The 24,066-nt window shown below is 36.0% G+C and overlaps 1 protein-coding gene across 8 annotated transcripts in view; it reads right to left on the reverse strand.

Moving 5' to 3' along the window:
- Window positions 1-214: 214 nt before the first annotated feature.
- The window catches only part of HECTD1 (HECT domain E3 ubiquitin protein ligase 1), a 63,745-nt gene continuing 39,893 nt past the window's right edge, over window positions 215-24,066 (reverse strand). For 4 of the 8 annotated variants that reach the window (XM_072863744.1, XM_072863743.1, XM_072863750.1 and 1 more), the window contains exons 25-42: window positions 20,709-21,545; window positions 17,180-17,401; window positions 15,292-15,425; window positions 14,167-14,323; window positions 13,097-13,319; window positions 10,449-10,503; window positions 10,025-10,207; window positions 9,473-9,683; window positions 9,268-9,353; window positions 8,012-8,139; window positions 5,913-6,114; window positions 5,631-5,768; window positions 4,768-5,375; window positions 3,584-3,662; window positions 3,379-3,472; window positions 2,916-3,066; window positions 1,542-1,686; window positions 215-1,168 (exon numbers count right to left, since the gene is read on the reverse strand). In XM_072863744.1, the coding sequence (XP_072719845.1) occupies window positions 1,031-1,168; window positions 1,542-1,686; window positions 2,916-3,066; window positions 3,379-3,472; window positions 3,584-3,662; window positions 4,768-5,375; window positions 5,631-5,768; window positions 5,913-6,114; window positions 8,012-8,139; window positions 9,268-9,353; window positions 9,473-9,683; window positions 10,025-10,207; window positions 10,449-10,503; window positions 13,097-13,319; window positions 14,167-14,323; window positions 15,292-15,425; window positions 17,180-17,401; window positions 20,709-21,545 (3,791 nt within the window). In that variant the 3' untranslated portion in view covers window positions 215-1,030. The remainder of the gene's footprint in view (window positions 1,169-1,541; window positions 1,687-2,915; window positions 3,067-3,378; window positions 3,473-3,583; window positions 3,663-4,767; window positions 5,376-5,630; window positions 5,769-5,912; window positions 6,115-8,011; window positions 8,140-9,267; window positions 9,354-9,472; window positions 9,684-10,024; window positions 10,208-10,448; window positions 10,504-13,096; window positions 13,320-14,166; window positions 14,324-15,291; window positions 15,426-17,179; window positions 17,402-20,708; window positions 21,546-24,066) is intronic. The other 4 variants (XM_072863748.1, XM_072863747.1, XM_072863746.1 and 1 more) reach the window with 2 other exon arrangements.

Genomic DNA, 24,066 nt, shown 5'->3' on the forward strand with positions numbered 1-24,066 from the left:
TGCCACATGCAATGTTATCACTGCCAGACTAGTTCTTAAAAAGTTGCACTGTCTCATTTTGAAAAGACTTGAGCACAGAATGAGTTCGTGAGATCAATTATTGCCATGTAGTTCTTTTAAACCTTGAAAAAAGTATGGCAGATTGTTCAGAACATGTACAGAGATTTAATAACATAAGTAGTATTAATGAAGTATTCAGAGGAGACAGTTTTGTATGTTGCAAACATTTTAATGATTACTTTTGAGCTTACACATTGGGTGTTTTTTTTTTTAAACTTCAAACTGCAACAAGTTAAATAAATGTTTATAATATACAAAGAAAATACAACCAAAAGTAAAACTTGCTTTAAGTGTGCCTTGCACTAGGACCCAGTGTTTTTTAATAGCTTTATTGTTGAGCTGCACAAACACACTTAAGGATTTGATCTTTATAGCAGGGCATTTGAGAAATCAAAATATATTCCCACTTGAAAGAAAAAAAAGAAAAAAAAAGAGGTTGTGCATGATTATATGCAAAAACCCACTAAAATACTCCAATAGTGCAGGCACCATTAAAAAAGAAAAAGCTGGAGATGCCCAATAACTCTAAGTTTTAAGGAAGCAAGTTTCTGACCAGTTAGCTTAAAGCCAGCAAAACAGGGATCAGTGATGGCAACTGTAGTGTACAAGGTATTAAATGACAAACTTTACACAAATACACTGTTAGAAATTTCTATCAGTGAACACTGAAAATCTGATGATCTGTTCTTTGGAACAGTCAAACAGAACCACCTTAATTTCCAGTTGTGCAAGCCCTTGAAGCATCACACAGTGTTCTGTGCCAATTTCTTGCTGGCTGTGTAGTTACAAGGATTTATTTTGTCATTAGCAGCTAACAAACTTATTCCACATGTTCCTAAAGCCTCACAGGTGAAAAAAGGCAAGTCTCATCAGAGCACAGCGTGGAGATCATATTTTTTTGCACACAAACACAAGAGGCTTCGCTAGTATCAAAAAACACTTTCTCATGTCCCATATTGCAGTCAGCAGCTCAGTTGAGATGGAAGCCTTTCTCCATTGTAGCAGCTAGCAGACGCTCTCTCATAATCTCCTCAGAAGAATACTCAGGCAACTTTAGGTAATGCACACATGTATTCACAGATGGATAACTTGCATCTGTAGCATCAACCTGAGGAAAAGAAAGAACATTTTTTACTGCAGTTGTTGACAGCACTTGATATGGAAGTTAAAAGTTGTAAGGTCCTCTAATTCATGGCATTCACTGCATACATAACACCAGTTGTCAAGGAACAGTAGCATCAGGAAAGCTACAGACCAACTTATAAATGTATTTACTTTATATGTACATTAATTCTTTTATATTCAAATATGAGTCAGAGAACAGACATGAAACAGAGGTTAGTACTGAAAGCTTAGCATAGTGTCATAAATTAAAAACTGGGGAGAGAAAAAAAAAAAATCAGTGTTATTTCTTAATGTAGCAATGATTCACTTCAAAAGCCAAAATAGTTGGTTTGAAGGGCAACCTGAAGAAGTCATACCTTGCGTACAACAGTGAGCCGGGGATGTAGGTTTGCCAGTCCTCCTGGTGGGAGTGTTGAACAACCAGTGGTGAACTGGAGAAAAGCCTTCCTTTCATCTGAAGACATACCACACAAGACTCTCACAAATCGAAGGAATCCAGGGCTTAAAATAAATGAAAACAATTAGTTATGATAACATTACAAGAGAGTGGGTTTTTTAATTTCCCTTAACTTGAGACAGTACAATTATGATCTTTAGTCACGTCTAAGCAGTCATTGTAAGATTCTAGTGCCTGGTCAGTATTGAGTTAAGAATAAACCATCATAAAACCCATAAAAACACTTCCTTAATCTCCTTGCTGAGTATTACACAGAAAAATGTAGGTAAATTAGGACTTTTCTCCATACTTATCTTGGAAGCGTTATTTGGGTGTCTTGCGTATGAATGGGTAGAGAAGTAGACAGAGCTCAAACCTATTCTATGAGAAGAATCCAACTGACTATAATCTTAAGACTTTTTCTGTACCACTTCTGTAGTATAAAGCCACTTCAATTTATATGATTTCATTTATATCCCGTGAAATACCTTCATGCGAATAAAATAGGAAAAATGTAACAGTCTACAATAGATCTTCAAGGAATTCTCCAGATACCACTGCTTTCATCCATACCAGCCCAGGGAACGAGGGGGGAGGGGGCATGAAGAAAGCACAGCCTGCTGAAACACGCCCTCGGGTATCAGGCACTGTAATCTCAGCTGCACCTTTTCGTGCAGGACAAGGGCAATAAAAGAATCGCTCCACACAGTGTCTTAGACTGATTCGGATCCTTCAGCATGCTTATACTAACACAGTTCCAGAAATAATTTGTATGTTATTGCTACCAAACATGACAAGCAGCAAAAAAACCCAAACCCAGCAAACCCCAACACATCGAGACCACCTCCTGATAGCCAGTAACCAGTATATTTGTTCCCTGCATAGTGTATTTTCTTTAACTACACTTGAAGAGAAAGAAATAAGAAATAAGGGACAAATAACAACTATACCCAACTGAACAGAAATTATAACCACCACCAAAGATGAAAGTAAAAACTCTAAAATGCCATTTTTAATAGCCTGTATTAGTTAGCTGCCATTACATTTCCACTAGTTGTTCACATTTTAATACTTCAAATTTTTTTATCCTCTCTCATCACAAAAACACCAAGTACCTTCTAACCTATCTGTTGTAACATACACGGTTATTTCATGTAGTTTTAGACAATCACTTGCTCTTCAGTGACCACCAATCCCATCCAATTTGGCATCTTAATCTAATGAACATTCTGGACATTTTGTCACTTAACATATCTTTTAGCGACTATTTTAAAATCACTCAGAATATAAGTACCTATCTCGTGTATATCCCAGTTTAGGTTCAGTATAATTGATGATATCCTCAGCTGCCCAAGAAGGTGATTGATTTCCACAAAGAATCATCTGAACTTCTTCATGGCTGAAGGAACTCAGCTTCTCCATTGGGAAGACTCTGTTGAAGCCATCTTTAATTTACACAAGACAGTTATAAACATAAGTCAAAAGAATGTTTATAAAATAATGTCAGCATTTCTCTTATATTTTAATCAAACCAGAATCAATCAACAGTTTTTTAATTAAGGTAAACGGAACCTCTTCAAGATTTAAAATGGCATCACTAATGCAAAGGTGTTATGAAATTAATATCTTATCTATTGCATTCTTAATTTAAAAATGTGTTTTTGAAAGCCATTCTACGCCACCACCTTAAACCAGCACACCCTGAACACCAATTAGTCCACCTAACTGCATATATATTCTGCCATATTTAAAATTACCTCTGAATGCCTCCATCTGTTTCTGTATACCAGCATGCATGCAGAAGTCAAACATGAGATCTACGTATTCCTCTGCATTATCCATTGTTACAGTCTGCAAAGACAACAGATAAATACTGTAAGAATTCACTTTGCATTAGAGTTACTGCTGAGACAGTAAAAATTTAACTGCTGTTTAAATTGTAAAGGTAGCTTGTTTCCTTACCTCATCTTCACCACCTGGCTTGAGATCCACAGCTGTAAACCCATAAACTTTGGACGAAGGGCAAAACTGAAAATTTAAACTTCAAAATGCAAAGATGGTTACTAATTGCAAACAAGTCTGCTACTGCTTTTGCAAATACACCAGATTCATAAACTGCACCCCACACACCTGAAAGCATCTCACTACATTTCAAACCACTGTTTGTGGATCATTTTGTATATACATGAACAGTAGTACCACAGTACAGAACTACAATTAGTAATGGACTACACAGATAATACATGTTTCAAATCTATGGTATGCACGTGCGTGTACTCATCCACTATTTATTTGCATTTGATAACCCTTGAAAATGTCATAGAGTTTGGTATCTTTAAGTGATGAACTTCAAAACTACTCAAACTGTCCAATTCAGTTCACAAACTCAAAAAATCCTTTACATTAATTTCCAGCACTAACAGTTACCGAGCCCTTAACATATTAGACATTTGGGCCCTTCAATGGTGCTACTCGCTTTCTCTCTATAACAAGCCATGCTACAGTCCGCAAGGCCATAAGCAGTTACTGAACTCTGACTATGCAATCCTTGTGGCACAAAATGATTTTAACAAATAACCCATAATATTAATGGTAGAAAAACTACTGTTGTTTCAAAAGAAATAATTTAAAGCTACAAAAGATGACATCCTGACACATGTTTACACAGGTCGGAGCACTCTTATGACTTTAACATTTGCTAAAAGTTAACAAATGTTCTGTTTAACATGGATTCAAACAGTGCACTGCGTGTCTATTAACACAATCTGAAATTCCAATCTGTCCTCTTCAAAAGCTCTCAAAAAAACTTGATAAATTTCAATTGTTGTCATAGCAAAGAAATTACCAATTCACACTTTTCTAAAGGTCTTTACAAGTATTTGGGTGTTTCTAAAGAGTCATACGGCATTGCAATGCAGCCACATTTAAGTTTAAAAATTAGGAAACTGAGCAAGTGAGAAGAGAAAATCCTCAAATTAAGAATATAGCTACAGATGGCAAACTGGATCTTGCTGCATCTCTAATGATTCCTCCTTGCAACGATACTATTTAAAATGAAGAAATCTTCATTTTTAACTATTCATGTTGACATTTGTCTCTAACACAACACTGTTTGCATATTTATAAGCAAACATGAAAACTCTTACCCCAAATCCTCTATGCTAAGTGGAGGCCCCGAACCTGATGGATTCTTCAGCATTAATTCCTGTAGTTTTGTGTTCTTTTCATCTTCTGAGAGACTTTTGTTGCTTAAAATTTGACGCCTTTTAATTGCAAGGTCCTTAATTTCTTTTAGAAACCTAGCTCTGTGTGGATTTACTAATTCAAAGTCTTCCCATGTTAAAATTCCATTAAACCAGGCAGGAGGTTTAGGTTTTGGTGGATCAAGAATAAATTCTGATTTGGAGTCTTCTTCCAGACTTCCTACTGACAAGGAATCATGCCCTTCTTCTGTAGAAGCCTCCGACTGACTTTCAGTACAGTGCAAGTCTCTGTCACCCCGTGATTCATATATCAACTTACTCATGTTATTTTTAATATCCCCCATACACATGAGTTTAAAAAAAGGCTTAGAAATGGGTAAATCCACAAGTCTATTGTCCTGAATGCATTTAGCCAAGAAAATTCCAAGGAAATGAAAGAGTTTGGTTATTCTTTCAAGTTCATCACTATCTTGTGGGAATGGTGCTGTGAAGAGTCCACATGATCTCTGTACATAGTAGCCAGGGGGTTTCAATCCACCACCAATATCAACCTGATTTAAGAGACACACACAAAAAAATTGACATTGTTAAAGGTGAATTTATTTATGTATCTATGCTGTTTAACTTACTATACTCTACTTCTCTGTTAAAAAGAGAACAGGTAAGAAAGCAAGCTGTGGAGCAGAGTGGTCATTCTTGACCATGATGAGTGGTTGCTCACTGATCATGTGTTCTTCCCTTCCTGGACATCTAGCTCATTTTTCTTTTATACAAGTACTTGGTTTAAAATGCAAATTGCAATATACCTGACGAGACTCATCATCTGGAAAGTCATCATCACAAAGCCAAGCTCCCAAATCTGTCCTCTGAAATTCTGCTGCCACCAATGCATAAAATTCCAAGGTAGGACCCAGGCCTGTTCCTTCCTCCCCTAGAAACTCAACCTAGAAAAACATAAGAAATGTTAACAATAAAAGAAAATCCTAGTGAAAGGTTCAGTGTTGGTTATGGAACAGGATATTCAATATCCCGGCCAGTAGATTAGAAATAACTATCTAACCTTGCTCTGCTAGGCAGATATGCTTTACCTCTAGAACAGATTTTCTGTCTGCATGAATCTGCATGACATTTTCTGCCCATTCCATCAAGGATTCACCTCGCGGAACTTTCACTCTTTCGTGCTTGAGGCGTCCAACTCTGAATTCTCCTGGATCATCACGTCGTACTGTGCTTGTGGTTCTTGTCCGTTCAACAGTGGCTTCACGTCTGTTCTGTAGCCATACAATTGCCCTAGAAAAAAGAACCAAAAAACAGTTGTATAAAACTTCGATGTCTACCAGCATGAAAACTTGAAAGTAGCCACTAAGAAAAACTTATCTTGTTAAGTAGTAGTTACCTCCTCCTATTTTTTTTTTAAAGTTATATATTGAAGTATTTCTCAGAAACATCCAAAATGTATAAATATGGGCTGCTTTGTATTTTATGAATTTAACAAACTAAGTAATTTTTAATTACTACGAAGGGCCAGCCATAACTTCAGATATAATAGATAGCACCAATGAAAACATATAATTTGTGATCTGAATCACTATGGTTTTCATATTACAGTGGAATGAGCAGAGGGTAGCATTTACTGTAGTACTTTTTACAGATGCTCAGAACTGTTTATAGACACTTATTACAACTTCCATTATATACTGCAAGGAAGTTGTATATCACCCCACTGATACTGACCAAGTTTTCAGCAAGATTTACTTACTTACGCACTTATTAGAGAAACATAGAACCAAAGCTGAAGTGCAATCATACACATATAGACCCATATCAGTGAAGGAAGAACAGCTGCCTCTAATAGCAGTAGTTAGATGAAGTCAGAGTTCGAAATTCTTACATGTATTGTCATCTGTGCAGCAATAAACTATCTACTAAGCTACCATCTGTTGGTTGTTTTGCAAGTATGGTCAAGTGTCACGACAGACACAGAGTGTACATACCCGTGTGCATGTACATGCAGAGTTCACATACGGTATACGAGTTTTAAGAACTATTTCCAATATTTTAAGAGCTTAAGAAAGCTCTTTACTTACCAAGTAAATACCATGCAATGTTTCCTGAAGGATCTCTTTAAAATACAGTTTTTCTAAAACATTACCTTTTTTCAAAACAAAACCAAAACAAAAAACCAAACGCACATGGTCCAGTTTTCTGGACCATTTTCCCACAGAAGTTCACTTTTTCCATATTAAGATTATTTAAATTGATGTTTTGCAAGACAATACCTTTTCTTCCTTTTTCTTTCTTAAATGCCTCATTTTACACTCTTCATGAGGCATTTCTACTGCATTAGACACACAGTAATTTTTGCAACTCACTGTCTACACTTTTCTTCCTCTTTAGAAAAAGAAACAAAAAACCCCAGCCACAAAACCCCTCTAAAACTAATTCTTCCTTCTCATTTGTATAAAAGTAAGCTGGCAAAAAGGTTTACACTGTCTACATACTCTCAAGGTAATCACTGCTGCAATGAAAATATTAAGGATTCCTAGGTAACTAAACACTTTAGAGGATACGCTTAAATGTTTTAGTGGCTGGTTTTGTTACAGTTGCATTATGCAACTAATACTAATTTCAAAATAGCATCTATTTGTTAGATTTTGTCTATTTTGTTAAGACTTCAGTGAATTAAAAAAATGAACCAAAGCAATCACCAAACCATTGTAGGAACTATAAAAATAAAAGATATGTGCTTTGGTGTATTTTTTTTTTAAAAAAAAAAAAACACATTTAATTCACATTTATTTTCAGATTGTTTTAATGTTGTTTCTTACTCCTTTATGCAATGAACTGCAACCTAGTTGAACTACTGCCTGATATGATAACCTAGCTAGAGGTACACAGCAAGTCTTCAGCTAAAGTTGAAAAATGAAATCTCTTCAAAGGAATTTCCTGAATCATATTAAACAGGAGGTAGGCTACTCATCATAAACCTCTAACAGAACAAACAAGAAATGTTTCAAGTGTCCAAAAGTCTTTCTGAAGTTTTCCATCATCTTCTCTTTTTTTCTACTATCTAAAATGCTTTACATTTGGCAAGCAAAATCTGTCTTGTTAGGATAAGGGCCTTCTGTGAATTAGCAATTAAAAAAACAGTCAATTTTTTTTTAATTTTTTTTTTTTTTTTTTTTACCTTGATGCTCCAAATGCTGTGCATGTGAAGTACAACTGTCTTGTTTCAAACGGAATTAAGAAAGGACACTTGCTTGTTAGTTGCTCACACCAGTCTGGCAAAGCTCCACTTGCTAGTGCCAAGGGTTCCTGTAGTTTAATACAAGGAGAAAAAAAAAAATAAAGTGTTTCTAATATTAGACTCAGGTTGTCCCAACAAGTTTGTAACTAAGTACACAGACACCCAAGTACAGAGTTTTCACCTGTGCTTGAGCAAGTTTCTTCCTTCTCAGCAACTGCTACTTTTTTTTTTTTCCTTTCTTTTAAATGCTATGAATGAGAAGTTCACAGTTTCTAGGACTCAGGAGTGGACACACGGTGCTTTGGCACAAACACACTAAAAGGTGTAGTAATCTCTGGGATATGTACTACTCAAAGCACTGTGGGGAGATCAGAGTATACAATCACCTGGAGAGAATTACTTCTGAGTTTCGCCCAAAAGTGATTAGATACTACCTCCTTGATACCAGAAGACACAAAAGAAACTTTGTGGTAGTAAAGATGATCCCCACTGAAATATTAATATCGTCCCTTGTAAAGTACAAGTATAATAAAAAAAAAACTGCAGAAATTATTACTACAAAGCTATTCAGGGTGCCTGAACAGCCTTTAAAAGAACATGAAAAACTGAACTTTTTTTTAAAATGAATAATTAGGGCAACTTAACTGCAATTAAAAAAACCTCAAAAAGCACACAAGAACCGAGCAAGTCAATAATCTTCATCTTCTTTAATCTTTGCTAAAGAAAATGTAGTTCTACTGAAGAACTACATCTTAAAGTTTTCCTTTTAACACATCTAACTGACCTAGTACCAAGAATATGTTTTCTAAATGCTATTTTTGAAAGCTTTATGTGGAATGTATAAACAATAAAACATTTGTGAACCCTAACACAATTAATTGCCTTTGTTACAATATCATCACGCAGACTTACATACACTACATGGTAACACCGATGTTTGGTGCAGAAAAAGAAATTATTCTTCATAACCAAAAGATATAATTCTATTACAACTTTTTTCTTGGTATGTTTTTATTCAGACAAGCCTGTCATTACAGAATTTACTCATCCAAAATATAAGGATGTGAATATCATATGAAACAATTCAAAAGTCAAAATGGCAAAAAAGCTAATAATTTCAAAGTAAGGAAGAGTATAATAGAGTCTTAAAAACCATATTACATATATACATTGTGCATAATACATTAATGTAATACCTCAATCTGTTGCAGAATCTTTGTAGTAATTTTTTTGCTTGTGAATTCATCTGGTGGAAAGTTAAACTGAGGATGCTCATCTCCTTCTGAAAATATCAAGAGAAAATTTTTCCTTTATTTTGTTTTCATAAAAACATTTAAGAAGCTCTGCTAGATAGATGCTAGATGTTTTCATTAAAACATTTAAGAAGCTCTGCTAGCTTACCTTCTTGAGAAGTTCGTGCTGTATAAGGGTCACTAGCAACTATATACAAAATGCGAAGTAACTGCAGAACATCTTCTACTCCACAGGAGTTCTGCCCACTGCCAGCTTTGGCCTGAGGTTGTTCCTTTGCCAAACTAAGGATATCAGAATTCTGAAGAGTAGAAATGGCCCCTTGACTTAATCCAGATTTTGATCCATGTTCACAAAAATCCTGTAAAAGAAGAATTGTTAAGAATGAAAACTCTGTGTGTTACTATCTTTAGGACTACACACTCCAAGTTAATGATTTGAAAAATCAGAATGGTTACTGTGCTTAACCTCAATACTTAGTTAAATTGTGGATGGTTCAAATCATGATTCAAATGCATTTTAACATGACTATATTTAACAGAAGACATTAAAAAAAAAAGCAACAAAACCTAAACTTGATATCGGCATGTGAACATTCAACTTTCCTATCCATGTCATATCCCTCCTCCACAAGAATCTTTAAAGCTGCAAAACAAAGCACACAGCCATTCATAATGAAAAAGTTTGGATGCAGACATATACCTTGTATGCAGCTATGAGCTGGGAACAATTTCTGTTTTTCCTAATACTTTTATTAGTGCCGGTTAATTTCCAGTGGCGCAGGAAAGCTGAGTCTGCATTCTTCTGCAGGTAGGTTATCAAGTCATTCTTTGGTAATTCGTCAGTGCCAAGGTACTGCTCCACATGCTCTACTGACCAGCAACCCTACAACAGGAACCACCAAATGTTGGTTTTTCCTGATTGTAAAGTCTTTAACATTTCACATGCATTACTTATTGTCTTTTTTAAAGGAGCATGCATTTACAAATATACTCACTCATACCCTTTAAGTAATTGAAAACTGTTAGTTTTTTTAATGTAGCATTTCTAAAACTGCAATAGGATTTGTTTTGCTTTTGTTTAAACAACAGCCATAAAAACATACACAAAGGCATAGAAGTCTTACCATTTTTCCACTTTCTTTCTCTTTATCAGAATCCTTCATTTCTCTGTACATGATTCTAGATATCAAAACAATGAGTTAATATTTCATACTTATAGCACATCCTCTAAATTCTAAAGTTATATATTGACTTGTTAGACATCAATGACATTTAGGTAACATGATGTAAACCAGCAAATAGCAGCTGCTCTTTGCTGTGCAGAACATCTGGGATACCCTGATGCAGAAAAGTTCTTAAACTCATATCTAATTTTCATGATGTCAATATTTATCTTGCAAAGTATTTGATTTATGTTTCCTTAAGTGAGGTCTGAGTAATCAAACAACCTTCATTGTGCAAATTTCCCAAACCAACTTTAGGTTCTTCATTACGCACGCACCAGCTCTTTGAAATTTTGAAGTTCTAGGGTAGTTTGCTGTGTATTAGCTTAGGAGATTACACATTTACAACCACTTCTCATGCTTTCTAACTAGAAAACAGTTTTGTTACAGCACACAATTTTTGACACAAGACAACTCAGAAGATAGGTGCAACACACAAGCACTGCTGAAATCTGAAATACAAAGTTCAAAAAAACCTGTCACCACCTTACTGCAGTTCTTGCTTTCATATTGGTTAGTTTTCTAGCATGACAAAAGTTACATTGGTGTAGTAAATGGAAAATATACGCAATCATATAGTCTTATAATTTCTGTCTATTACTATAAAGCAAGTACAGTCAAATTAAGGTAGAAAGAACAGCTGAGGTTGGAAGGGACCTCTGGAGTCCTAGTCCAATACTCCTGCTCAAATGTTATGTGTAAATGGAATTTCCCGTATTTCAATTTGAGCCATTTTCTTCTTGTCCTTTCACTTGTCGCAACAAAGAAGAGCCTACGCTCTGTCTTCCTTACTTTCTCCCATCAGGTATTCATACACATTGGTAAGATCCACAAGCCTTTTTTTCTCCAGGCCAGACAGTCCCAGATCTCTCAGACTCTCTTTGTATGACAGATGCTTTAAGCCCTTTAATCATCCTAGCGGCCCTTTGCTAGACTCACTCCAGTGTCTGTGACTCTTGTACTGAGGAGCCCTGAACTGGACATAGCACTCCAGATGTGTCTCACCACTGCTGAACAGAGGGGGAAGATGACCTCCCTCAACCTTCCTAATGCAGGCCAGGATGCTGCTGACCTTCTTTGCTGCCAGGGTGCATAGCTGGCTTGCGTTCAACTTTATGTCCACCAGGACCCTCAGGGCCTTTTCTGCCAAGCTGCTTTCCAGCCATTTAGCCCCCAGCCTGTACTGGCAGTTATTTCTCCTCAGCTGCTAGACTTTGCATTCCCCTTAGTGGAACTTCACGAAGTTCCCATCTCCCCATTTCTCCAGCCTGATGAGCTCTCTCAGAATGGCACCACAACCATCTGGTGCAACAATGACTCCTCCCAGTTCTGTTTTGTCTCCAAGCTTGCGGAGGATCTGCTCTATCCCATCATACAGTTCATTAATGTAGATGTTAAACAGTACTGGAGCCAGTATTGACCCTTGGGGTACACCACTAACGACTGGCCTCCAAGCTGGACTTCGTACCAATCTGATCACAACCACCTGAGCCTGGCAGTTCAGGCAGTTTTCAGACACTATCTGGTCCATACTTTATTAGTTTGTCAGTGAGGGAGAAAGCGTTGAAAGCCCTGTTAAGTCCAAGAAAATAACATCTGCTGTTTTCTCCTCATCCACTGAGCTAGTCATCTTATCATAGAAGGCTATCAGATTGGTTAAGAATTATTTCCTCTTCATAAATCCCCGTCATCTACTCCCAATCACCTTCTTGTCCTTCATTGTTTGAAAATGGTTTCCAGGACTATTTCCATCACCTTCCCAGGGATGAAGGAGAAGGTGACCAGTCTGTAGTTCCTTGATCTTTCCTGCCCTTCTGGGGGACAGGAGTGACACTTGCTTCCTTCCAATCCTCAGAAGTGTCTCCCCGTCACCATGACCTTTCAAAGATAACCAAGAGTGGCCAGCTCTCATGGGTGCATCCCACTGGGTCCCATGGACTTGTATGTCCTGTTTCTTTAAGTGTTCCCTAACCTTTTGCCTTTCACATCCCTCACCGGAGGGATGTGAAGGGCAAATATAGGGCTTTCCTAGCCCTATATTTCCCCTGGGTCACTTGGCCCTTCTTCCACCTCTTGCATGCTTCCTTTTTATGCTTTGAGTTCTGTTGGGAGTTTCTTGTTCATCCACACAAGTCTCGACTGCCTCTGCCTGACTTCCCACACATTGGGATGGATTGTTCTTGAGCCTGGAGGAAGTGATCCCTGAAAAATCAACCACCTCTCCTGGACCTCTCTTCTCTCTAGGACTATATCCCCATGGGATTCTTCCAAGAAGATCCCTAAGCAGACCAAATTCTGCTCTCTTGGTCAATTGCTTGACTTGTGAAATATCATTAACAAGTCACAGTTGAGCATTATAGGTTATGACTTTGTTTTGTAGTCACAGCACTAGCTTTAAAACCAGTAAGAACATCCTGACATAAATGCAAGAAAAACTAATTCTAGCATTACTTCCTACAAAGGAGAAAGAAAAACTTAACATTGTTTCACACCCTTTTCCTAATCAGTCACAGTGTTCTCTACACGGAATAACAAACTTGTGAACTTACGTGTACGTTGGCTCCCAAATACGTCTAAGTTTGTCAGATTTCACGTTGCCATTACAGGAAAGCTGTAACAATTTCTGTACATAGTAAAAGATGGTAGATCGAAAGTTTGTTAAGGGCAGTTCTACTTCTCGAGTTGTTCCAAGACCTGAAACTTTCAAGGTAAGTGCTAAACGTGGCGAAGGCATGCACTCAACCTCTTCCAAGAGTTCTGAATGAGGTGTACCTGCATGTGAAAAATCATTTGAGAAGCTGTTAATACAAAATATATAATGTGTGACAAGTTGGTTTAAACAGTAATGAAGTGGCTCAATAAGGAAGTGTGAATACTTCCTCCACACATGCCAAAGAGATGATACTGAGTTGTAACCATGAACTATATCTAAGGGCTGTAACTGCAGCACTTCTCTATGCCAGTAAAGCTAACAGGAATTTTTGAAATCCCTACTGATCCTTATGTCTTGATAATATCCCCTTTAATATTATCGCACTACATGCATTCTTCTTTTCATACACAATTATCTTCCTGTTGTATTAACTCGTTTCACTTGACCAGATCAACAATGGCTCGTTTCCACATAAGCTAAACCTACATATTCCTTTCTGTAATGAACATTGACTACACCCACACTGCTAAACAAGAATGAACTACGGAGCAAGATCAGGTACTATGCTGCTGGTCGTGCAGACTGCTGAATTACTGTATTAGCTTTCCCCTTGCCTCTGCTTTGGACTGTTTCAACAAGCCCTCTCCAGTCAAAGCTCTTCTGGGTAGCTCACCACACAGATTATTCTCTGCAAGTGGAACCAGACATAGCAAGAGATTTATCACTAATCTGAGTTAAATTAATGAGTATGCTTATTTTACACAGCATTTAATTTACTTTTCCCTCAATAATGCTTGGACCTGCAGAGGTAGATGAAACTCTTATTCAAACAGAGAAAAGTCACACAGCCACAAAAACATGTTGTACTGGTTCATAGTGATAGGATCCCCACAGCCCAATGGGCCCTTAACAGCGAGTCTCCATCCTAAAGCCAGATCAAGTATCACAAATGTCTTGTCAGCATACCCGGTGGAGGAATTTCTAGGTCAGTTGTCTGCTGAACATTAGTACGACCAGGTCTTGGGTCAAAAGCAGGAACCAGAGCAGAAAACTGCCGTTTCAATACATAATCATCATCCCATGTTCTTCTACGGCCTCCTTTGGTTTCATACTCCTCTTCTTCCTAAAAAAAAGTAGTTGTTTTTTAGATTCTGCTACAAAGAATCATTTGATCAGAAATTTAATAGTTAGTTAGGGAATAGAGCAGTCGTGTAAACTAAAATTGACACAAAAGAAATCAAAGCTGGCACGTAACAGTATTTGTTCCATTTAATTGGTCAAGCAGGAACCAAAAGAATTATCAAAATCACAGACATACAGAAATCAACATAAATGGGCTAACCTTACAACAGGTGTATTCACAATTTCTGGAAAGAATGAAGCTTTCCATGGAGCTTTTCTTAACCAATCTGGCATACTTAAATTATTACAGTTTGCTTCACACAGGCCTATAGTTAAACACATCCCAGAACTGTATCGTTACAAAATTCAGCAGCCTACCCACAAAGTTACACCATTTCATCAGCTAGTGAAACCATCATTTCTACTAGTGATCCATCATTTCTGATGGATCTAGTGATCCATCATTTCTACTGTCTGTCAACTTGTTCCCAGGTTGTTTTTAAGATGTTAAATCTGACCTATAAGGTCTCAGGGTGTGCTGGTGTTCAAAAACACTTTTCTCTGGAATAAATGTTGAAGGTGGTACAATCAAATTCGTACAGAAAGGGGACTGCCCTGTTCGCTGTCCTATGTAGTCAGGTCTTGCAATTTTATCACACCCATTTGAATGCATGAGAAAACAGCTTTCTTAATACTCAAAGTATATGCAAGACTGCAGAAAAGGGACAATGACCTATCTTCGTAAAGTAGTACTCAGTTTGCAGCCCCTGAACAAGTATAATATGATTTTAACTTTGGCATTTCATTTAGAGTCTTAATGGATAGGTACTCCAAACTAGTAGTCCTAAATCTAAATACATTTAATGAATGGAAAGATTATAGCTAGGACCCCATACTGCAAAAAACTATGTGGATTTTTAATGCATCTGTTAGTCAATTAAGACATCATCTATTCTAAATATACCGTACCATAACTTCCTCATAGTCTTGATCTTCTTGGTTATCATCTTCATTTTCATCATCTTCTTCATCTGGTTCAGGTAGATCCTCATCATCATCTAACTCTGCCAACAGAGTACTAGCTCGGCAGCTATCAAGAAAATCTATAAGACATATATATATATTTACATAGAGAACAAAAGACAAGAATAAATTTTAAAGCAAAATTTTGAAAATTAAAGAATAGAAGCATTGGGAAAAGTGAAAAGACAATAAACAAGAGAGAATGAAAACATTGCTTATGGCATAATAAGATTAAAAGCTGTAATAAAAGCACACACCCGACAAAAAGTCCAGGGGTCTAGTCAATAGCATAACTAACAAAAGAGGCACTTAACATTTATATAATTAAGAGTGATCAGCAAGAGTGATCAGTTTCTCATTTGCTTGTATCAAACATTTTATAATTACACTTATTTTAAATTACAAAAGATCACCAAAAAATGGTACACAAATGTATACTGTCCGATTCTATGTCTAATTAATTTTAAAAACAGGTTAGTGATGTAATTTGCACTAACAATGTGTGGCTTAGACCTCAAATTACAATGTAAAGGACATTTAAAATAAACAGTTAAGAGTAATATTTTTAAAGATTCAATTGCTAATTAATTTCTGCAACAAGAAGCTGAAGACAGATAGAAAGTTCAATTTCACCCACCTAGTAGTAAGACTTAAAAACCAACCCCCCAAAACCAGAAAAGAAGTTCACAGCAATCCAAGGTGAACTGGGATGAATCTTTGAACTTCTATATTTTTCTATACACATATAAACTATGTATACCACCCAAACACCCTCTGAATTGTTGTCAACACCCCAACAGAAACTTTAAGGTAACTCTCTTTGCCCAGTTCTTTATGACTTATTTTAAGACTTGTCACCCAAACAAGATATCAAATGAGACTTAAAAATTAAAAGAATAAAGGGACATGGCATACGCAGATATCTTAATTGACTGCCTCCAAGAAGCTCAACTCCAATATCCATTGAAATTAAAAGATATTTTTAAAGCAATTTCAATTGGCTACAGGAGAGGCAAAATAGAACACAATCTTAATCCAATCAAATTTTAGACAAATCAAGTATCTTTTCTTTCAATAACATCTCACAATCCAATAAACTTCACATTAGGAAGTATTTTCTCATATCTAGCCCAGGTTTTTCTTGACTTCATTTCATCAACTTAATTAGTTTGATAATATCTAGGAATTAACTACAATCTTCTTTCACAGTATTCATATCCTGCAAATAACTTCTGTCCTAATGTGTGTTTCTAGTATATAGTGCCCACATAACTCTGGATTTTGCTCCTCAAATCATATAATTCCATTCTCCATGTCATTTTAATTTCTGTGTTCTTTCCGATTTTTTTGCAATTACTATTATGGTATTGAGATACCTGGAACCTCATATAGTATTGTAAGTGTATAATGTGCATAATGGCAGATGCTTTTCAATCACTGAGTAATACAAGGTACCTCATACTGAGCATGTAGCATGCCTATACAACACAATGAGAAATAACATTTTTATTTTAATTAGAGGTTCATATGCAAACTACTTAGATACTAAACTCATTTGATTAAGGAAAAGATTAAGTGCCTAAATAAACTATACCATAAATAATAATAATGTGGAATAGAAACTGCTGAAAATGAAGACCTGAAAACATAAGGAAATACTACTATGTTAACATTATTTTACTTACTGCCTTACAGAACTAGTAATATATGAACAGCTCAACTTTCAAACACTTTTCAGTAAATAAACTACTACATGAGAAAATCATAACAACGGGAGAAAAGGAAAAATCATTAATGGGAAGTCTGCTTATGTTCATTTAAAAATGAAACTTACCATATAAAGAATATTCTGCCTCCTGACCTGTATCGCTCTCACTAGATGTTGATGTTAGGCTAGTAGTTAGAGTATTACTAAGCGACTGACCAACAGATAAAACTGTAGTTGCTGTAGCTACATTGCTGCTGCTAGTAACACTGGATGTAGACATGGTCACTGTTGATGTGGTACCAGTTGTAGTCAGATTAGGAAAACTTTGGGCACCCATAAGAGGAGAAGCTATAGATAAAGATATGGTAAGATAAAATAAATGATTTGATGACTTGAAGAGTACAATTTACATGCATGAGCCCTGTGTTGAAAAATATATTTGGGGTTGAAAACTTATCAGATGTAATGTGTTATTTTACGATAAACAATAACAGACTAAAGGGGAAGGATTTCCCAGTGCAAAAGTGCACCCTACAATGCAGATGCTCACTTCTGAGCATATTCCCTTGCATACATTTAAAACAAATAATTTTATTAAATAAATCCCCAAATCCCACTGTAAATCTGAAATTACTTAATTTCATTTTCAACATAGGAAAAGTATTTCCGAAATCTGTTATCCAATACTGTGTCTGTCTTTAAGCCTAAAAGGTAATAATTTAACCACTAAACAGCAATATAATTAAAATTATACAGGGAAAACAGTTTAACTATACATAAATGAATTGAGAACAGAACATAAGACAAATGTGAAACTTGTGATTTTTGTGCATTTTTCTGAAGTTCTTAAAGCAGCTCTGACTTGTTATCTTTCACATAACTATTAGCACATATGTTCATGATGGGCAACAAGCCTGACTTGGCAGTACTGGGAAACATATGACTGAATACCTTACTTATGTTGGATGATTTATATAAATAATTTTCAGAATAAGCAAGCAACAACTAAGAAGTTACCTTAATGCACATTCAAATAAAACACAGTAAATGCATTTTAGTTAACAACTGAAACAAGACTGAATTCACTGTAAACTCAACAGAAAGAATTTCAGGTAGTGTACATAACTGAGTATAAGTTATGCCTATGTGCAACTACACATCTACATCCCAATCTTCAAGAACATTTTCTCACATGCTTATCTTCAAACACAAGACGTTAATACATGTTTGCACGTGCAAATTTGAGGGGTCACCGATACTTAAATTTAAACCTTATGTTTTTCTATCTACCTTTTCTAAAATTTATCAAATGCAAGTTTTGCAGTTTTAAAGTAAACATTTTCATTATTGCAGCTTACGTAAACTGAGGCACTGCTTTCTTAAAAAAAATTAATCTAAATTCTGAATTTCAGACTATTATTATCGAGGTTTGCAAAGGTAACTGCCCTTGAAGAAGGATACAATACAACAAAGATTCTTCCCCTAAGTGCATTTGGTAGCTTCCTGAGAAAAATACATGTTACACTTTCTATTTGTGGTGTTTGTCAGATAGTCCTTTCTTTTTTTTTTTTTCCTTAGGAACATAAGTAACAGTTGGTAAATAAAAATATAAAAATGCAAACAAAAAAATCAGCAAAGGTGACCCAAGAAGGGATAGTACTTGAAATTATTTCTATGCGTGGAGAGGGAGAGAGTGAAATTTAAATTTAGAGTTGTTAATAAGCCTATGCTCATCTCTGTGAAAGCACGGAAATTTTCCAATCCAAAGGGCTTTTCTTTTGTTAATAACTTGAAAATAAAGTGTTCAGTATTCATATCTTCCATGCACTTCTAATTAATAACAGTAAATTCTTTGCTATTATAATAAACAGAAAAAGCCATTAAGCATCAGCATTTCATTTGCTGTGAATTCAAGAACAAATTGAAACTGGCTACCCTAGACACCACTTAACTCCTGGCAAATACTGATGTTTTTAAATGCAACCACCACAACAAATCCAAAAGAGACTTAAATCGCTAATCATGATTTCAGACTTGACTTCTTAAGTGGGGGGGGTAGGGTGGGGGTGGTGGTTTTTTTGGTTGGTTGGTTGTTTTTTTAAACGTGGACAGGCCAAAGGGGAAAAAAAAAGAAAAGGAAAAAAAAAACCACTCCAAGATTTTTACAATGTTATATTTTTACAAATATAACTTTGGTGAGATTGCTAAGATTTAGTCTCTGATCTCTTTTTGGGGCACAAGTTCCCATTTACAGTTTCTATTTGTATAAAATGTATAAAACAAAGTAATTCCTACATGAGGGATAATTTTAAAGTATGAATACATTTTAATATTAAATCCAATTTTTAATTTGCCACATTTTTATTTCCAACTTTAGCACTGTATATCAAACATTACTGAAATCTGTTAAACATGCTGTTGAAATATCTTACTAAGTTTTTCAAACATACTCTCTCTCTCCCCGCAGCACAAAACTACTTCAGAACCAGAGGCACTGACTATCTGCCTAAAAGGGGATCAATTACTGGAAATCTTTCCTTGAGTATCTTATTCACATTTTTAATGCAGGCTGCAAACATTTCCCCCACAGTATCACAACAGGAATGTAAGAATACATTAAAAAGTCTCCCCAGCAAAAAAGAAAAACACTCACTCAAGAAAAAAAGTTTAGAAATGCTAAAAGCAAACACCACATTTTTAAATAAGGAAGCACAGAAGTCCTAGAAAAGCATGAAAGCTTAACAAGAAACTGAGTGCTTCTTTCTGGTTTGGGTAATCTTACTTTTTCTAACTTGCCTAACTCATGAAATGGAGCTCTCCAGTTAAAATACTATCACCATTACTGAACAAAATACTTAACAAGGCTGGCTGAGTAACAACTCTGATGGGAGCATGCTGAAAATTCAGAAGAGTGAACTCACTCACAACAAGCAGGTTTACAACTTACCTGCTAATACCTTGACCCTACATATAATCTGAGAACTTGCAAATGTTAAAGCATGTACATAATCCCATTTAAATCATTGTTAACTACAAATTTCCTTACACTTAATATGCCTGAAGAGTTTGCCAAATCTAAGCCTTAATGACCATACCATCTTTAGAAAATATACACAGTACTAGAGTTCATTCAGTTATTCAGCCTGATAGAATGGAGGAATCTACTAAAATTTCATCATGCTGCAGTTTACTTTTTTCTTTCTACTGTGTTCCTAAGCTCAGAGACTTCACAATATGCACAAACTGCCTTTCCTGAGGAAAATGGAAAAATAACAGAAATAGGCAGATACAAGGCGAGTATGCAAAATCTACACAGATCAGAAAGCAAGAGTATCCCACATTAGTTACTGTTGCCAGGCTTCCAGTCTTTTGATCTAAACCATACTCTCTCTCTTCCTAAGCATGTAATAGACAAATTCAAATTATTTCCTATTTGATGGGTACCACAGTGTAATCTGACACCACAGGGCAACGTAACAATTTCCAGCTGACATGAACTCTGTGAGCTCTTCACAAGTTCTACAGGTACACACAAGGTCGAGGCTGCTCTAAGTTCATTTTTCTATTAGGTCAACAGAATCCAAACTTCTTTAAGGCTAATGAAAGCCAAAGAAACAACAAAAGCTTCAACTAGAAATAAACATAGGTTACTTACTTGCAGTACTCATGACATTTCTTCCCAAAGTATTAGTATTGTTATCACTGCTACTTCGGCTTAAATTCATGTTGTTTGTGGCATTGGTACGTGCTATGTTTGCCACTCTTCGTACAAAGGACTCCAGGCTGGAAGTTTCTCGAGAGGATAAGTTAGGAACGCTTGCGCTGGAGCTCATTGGTGCCCCAGCAGCCAACAAAGAACTGACTGAGAGTCTGTTACTTGCTGAAGAGCTTAGAGGTCGTTGGGAAGCTGCTTCTTTATTAGTCAGTTCGGAGACTGAACTCACATCAGGAGAGCTTACACTAACAATTCCCATGGAGATAGCACTGGACTCCCCAGGAGTACGTATTGAGTTATCAGGACCTAACTTCCTCTCTGCATTTTCATTTCCCATGTCCGCTGTTAAGGTGCTGGTGCTTGCACTGGAAGATGACCCTACTTCGGCCTGAGGCACGCTATCAGCGGAAGACAGAACAACAATTGGTTCATGGACGTCAGTGCCTGAAACTATATTTTGCTCCATTACACTTTCTGATCTCCGCTCCATTTTGGTCGAACCCAAGCTGATGTCGCTGCTACTGGCCACGCTACACACAGAACTGCTGCTTCCTTTTCTACTTGAGGAGCCTGCAGCAGCAGTCGTCTTGTCTGGACAGTTGTTTTTCACCAAGCTGCTCCATGACTGCGTTGTGCCTGAAACAGTGGATGAAACAGGTTTGGGTGATGCCGCTGAATCAGGGTCGTACCCTGGTGCAAGCTTGAGGTCAAACTTTCCTTCTGCGCCCATACGGTAAGAGTTAGAGCCACCAGCATCCCAGGTGACATCAATCCAGCCTGGAAAGGGACAGGAGTTTGTGAGATCCAGCAGAAAGCAGACAGGAGCGTGTCAGACAGTAGCTCCACAATGTGGGATCAGCTTCTCATAAAGGTTGCATGTCTGAATTAATAAAGTCACTAAATAACCCTTAATGCCAATTAAAAAGGAAGTGTTTAAATCTAAATGATTTGGTATTTTAAAATATTGTTAACATTGAGGCAACAACAATGATCAGCCTCTATCTTCAGGGTCCCAGAATCCAGCCAAAAGTAAAGTTTCCTTCAGGAAGGAACCTGACCTACTAGGATCTCTCAACATTTTATTATTAGGTTCTCTAATAACAGAAATTTATATTAAAATGTATCATCATAACTTTATTAATATCTGTCAAGGAATTATAATTCTTGCAAGGACATTCTATAATGTTTTTCTTTGTTGGATGCTTGTCGATAAGCATATTTACCTGACAGAAGACATTTTATGAAACTGATTAGTTTGGGATTTCTTATTCTTGCTCTATAAAGTGAAAGAATTAATTTACTGATACTCAGCTTTTTAGTTCAATAATTTACAAAGACTCAAACATTTCTTATTCATAGGAAACGTCTTACAGCAGTCAGGTAAGGACTACTTCAAGTAAGAGTTCAGGATTGCAAAAAGAATACATTTCATAGAATGAAACTTTATACTGGGACCAAAACAACACTGAAAAGAGATGCTACTATTCAATTCCTTTATTAAATGATTATTTAGAGTACTGGTATTTTTTAAAGAATTAAATGCAATAAATCTGCAATAATGAGGGTAACATGCAAAATTTAGCTAACTAGAACAGAAAGAGGGGCAAAACAATTTATTTTTGCTTGTCTGAGTATGTACCACAATCTCAGTCTCACCTAAAAAACTTCCTTCTGGTATTGCTTATGGTATGTTAACCGTAACAAAACTTCGTATCACTGTTTTAATTGATACACATTTTCTTTAAAAATAAAATATCTAAAGCTCAGTCATCTTCTGTAACCTCAGACAGAAATTCAAAACAAGATGTCAGGTCCAGATGTACACACATTTTTCTTTAATAAAATAGAAGAGAGCTGATTTGAAGTAAAATATTCTTTTTAGTACTGTCAGGTGCACTTTTACCTTATAACTATCCAAAAGTCATCACTTCTAGACCAAAACAGAAGATCACAGGCAATTTTCTATTTAGAAATATCACTCTGGAGGAAGAGTATTTTAAAACGGGCAAAGTTTTCAGATATGATAAGCAGACATCTCATCCCACATGAGGAGGTTTAGATCCCATTATTCTTGTACAATTTTATTCCATCTTCAAGAGCTATATCTGAGTAGCTTCATGTCACTAAACCTTTTAATGGTAAAGTTGTGAAGCAAGTCTGATTTTTTTTCCTTTCTACAGTTTATTTGCCTTTCTTATCATATTAAAAAAAAAAAAAAGGAAGTTCCATACTGTAGTTAGACAGTATCATTTTTCCCCTTTATGAATATCTGAACAGGCTATTTAGTAAAAGCATAATTAAAAAACTGTTCTTGTTTTATATAGTTCCTTCTGCTAAAATATTAATTACAAACAGTTTTAAATCTGCACAATTTTTTAATACACATTATGTACTTGGAGTCTTATTGTTCCATCATTACAGGCCTAAAACAGCTCAAGATTTGTCTAAACTGGTCAATAATGACAAAAAAGTCAATGGGATACTATTTTCAAAATTCTGTTTGAAAGGCAACTGTGGCAGGAATAAGAGTCTGCTGATACACGTTTCACATTGTTCGGTATCACCATTTCATAAATGAACCTTAATTTCACCTATACTTAAATGGGAAAGTTTTACTGGAACATCGGAACAAAAACTCTAATTTAGTAGAATACTACTCACCAATAATACCTAAAGTCTTCAAAGTGAGAATGTAGCTATGGATACTGTTGCATCTGATAAGAACAACATACAGATGACGGAAGAATTCCCTACAAGCTATACTGAATGGCTTAAAAAAAGACTGAAAGTTTCAAAACATTTAAAGACATTGTACTTTGGACACTTCTCCATGTTTGAGAGCTGACAACTCAAACTAGAATAAATTTTAACATCTGGGTAAGAATGAGCCTAAGAGTGGCTGAAGATGCTTCAGAAACAAGGCAAGTCTTATATACCCCAAAATAAGGGGAGAGAGGGGAAAAAGGTGGAAAGCACGTTCAGCTGACAAGATCATCACCTCTTCAATATCTTAGCTTCCTGACTTCCCTGGCTGTTGCAGGTTTTTATTTTTCTCCATCAGTTAATTACTTTTCATGCTCTTAATTAAAAAAATAACAGCTTGATCCCAATGAAGCTAGCAAGGTAGAAAAGGTACAGGATACAACAGAAGTCAAGAAAAATATTGCAAATGCTAAGCTAGAAGAAACGAAGAAAGTAATTATAGATTTTGCAGGCCCAAAGCTTAATTAATCAGTTTGAATCAATCACCTTCATATACTTTTTCTTCTTTGTAACAGATGTCTAAAGAACAATTTGG

Source organism: Ciconia boyciana, chromosome 6 (assembly GCF_034638445.1).
Source record: "Ciconia boyciana chromosome 6, ASM3463844v1, whole genome shotgun sequence".
NCBI classification, from domain to species: Eukaryota; Metazoa; Chordata; class Aves; order Ciconiiformes; family Ciconiidae; genus Ciconia; species Ciconia boyciana.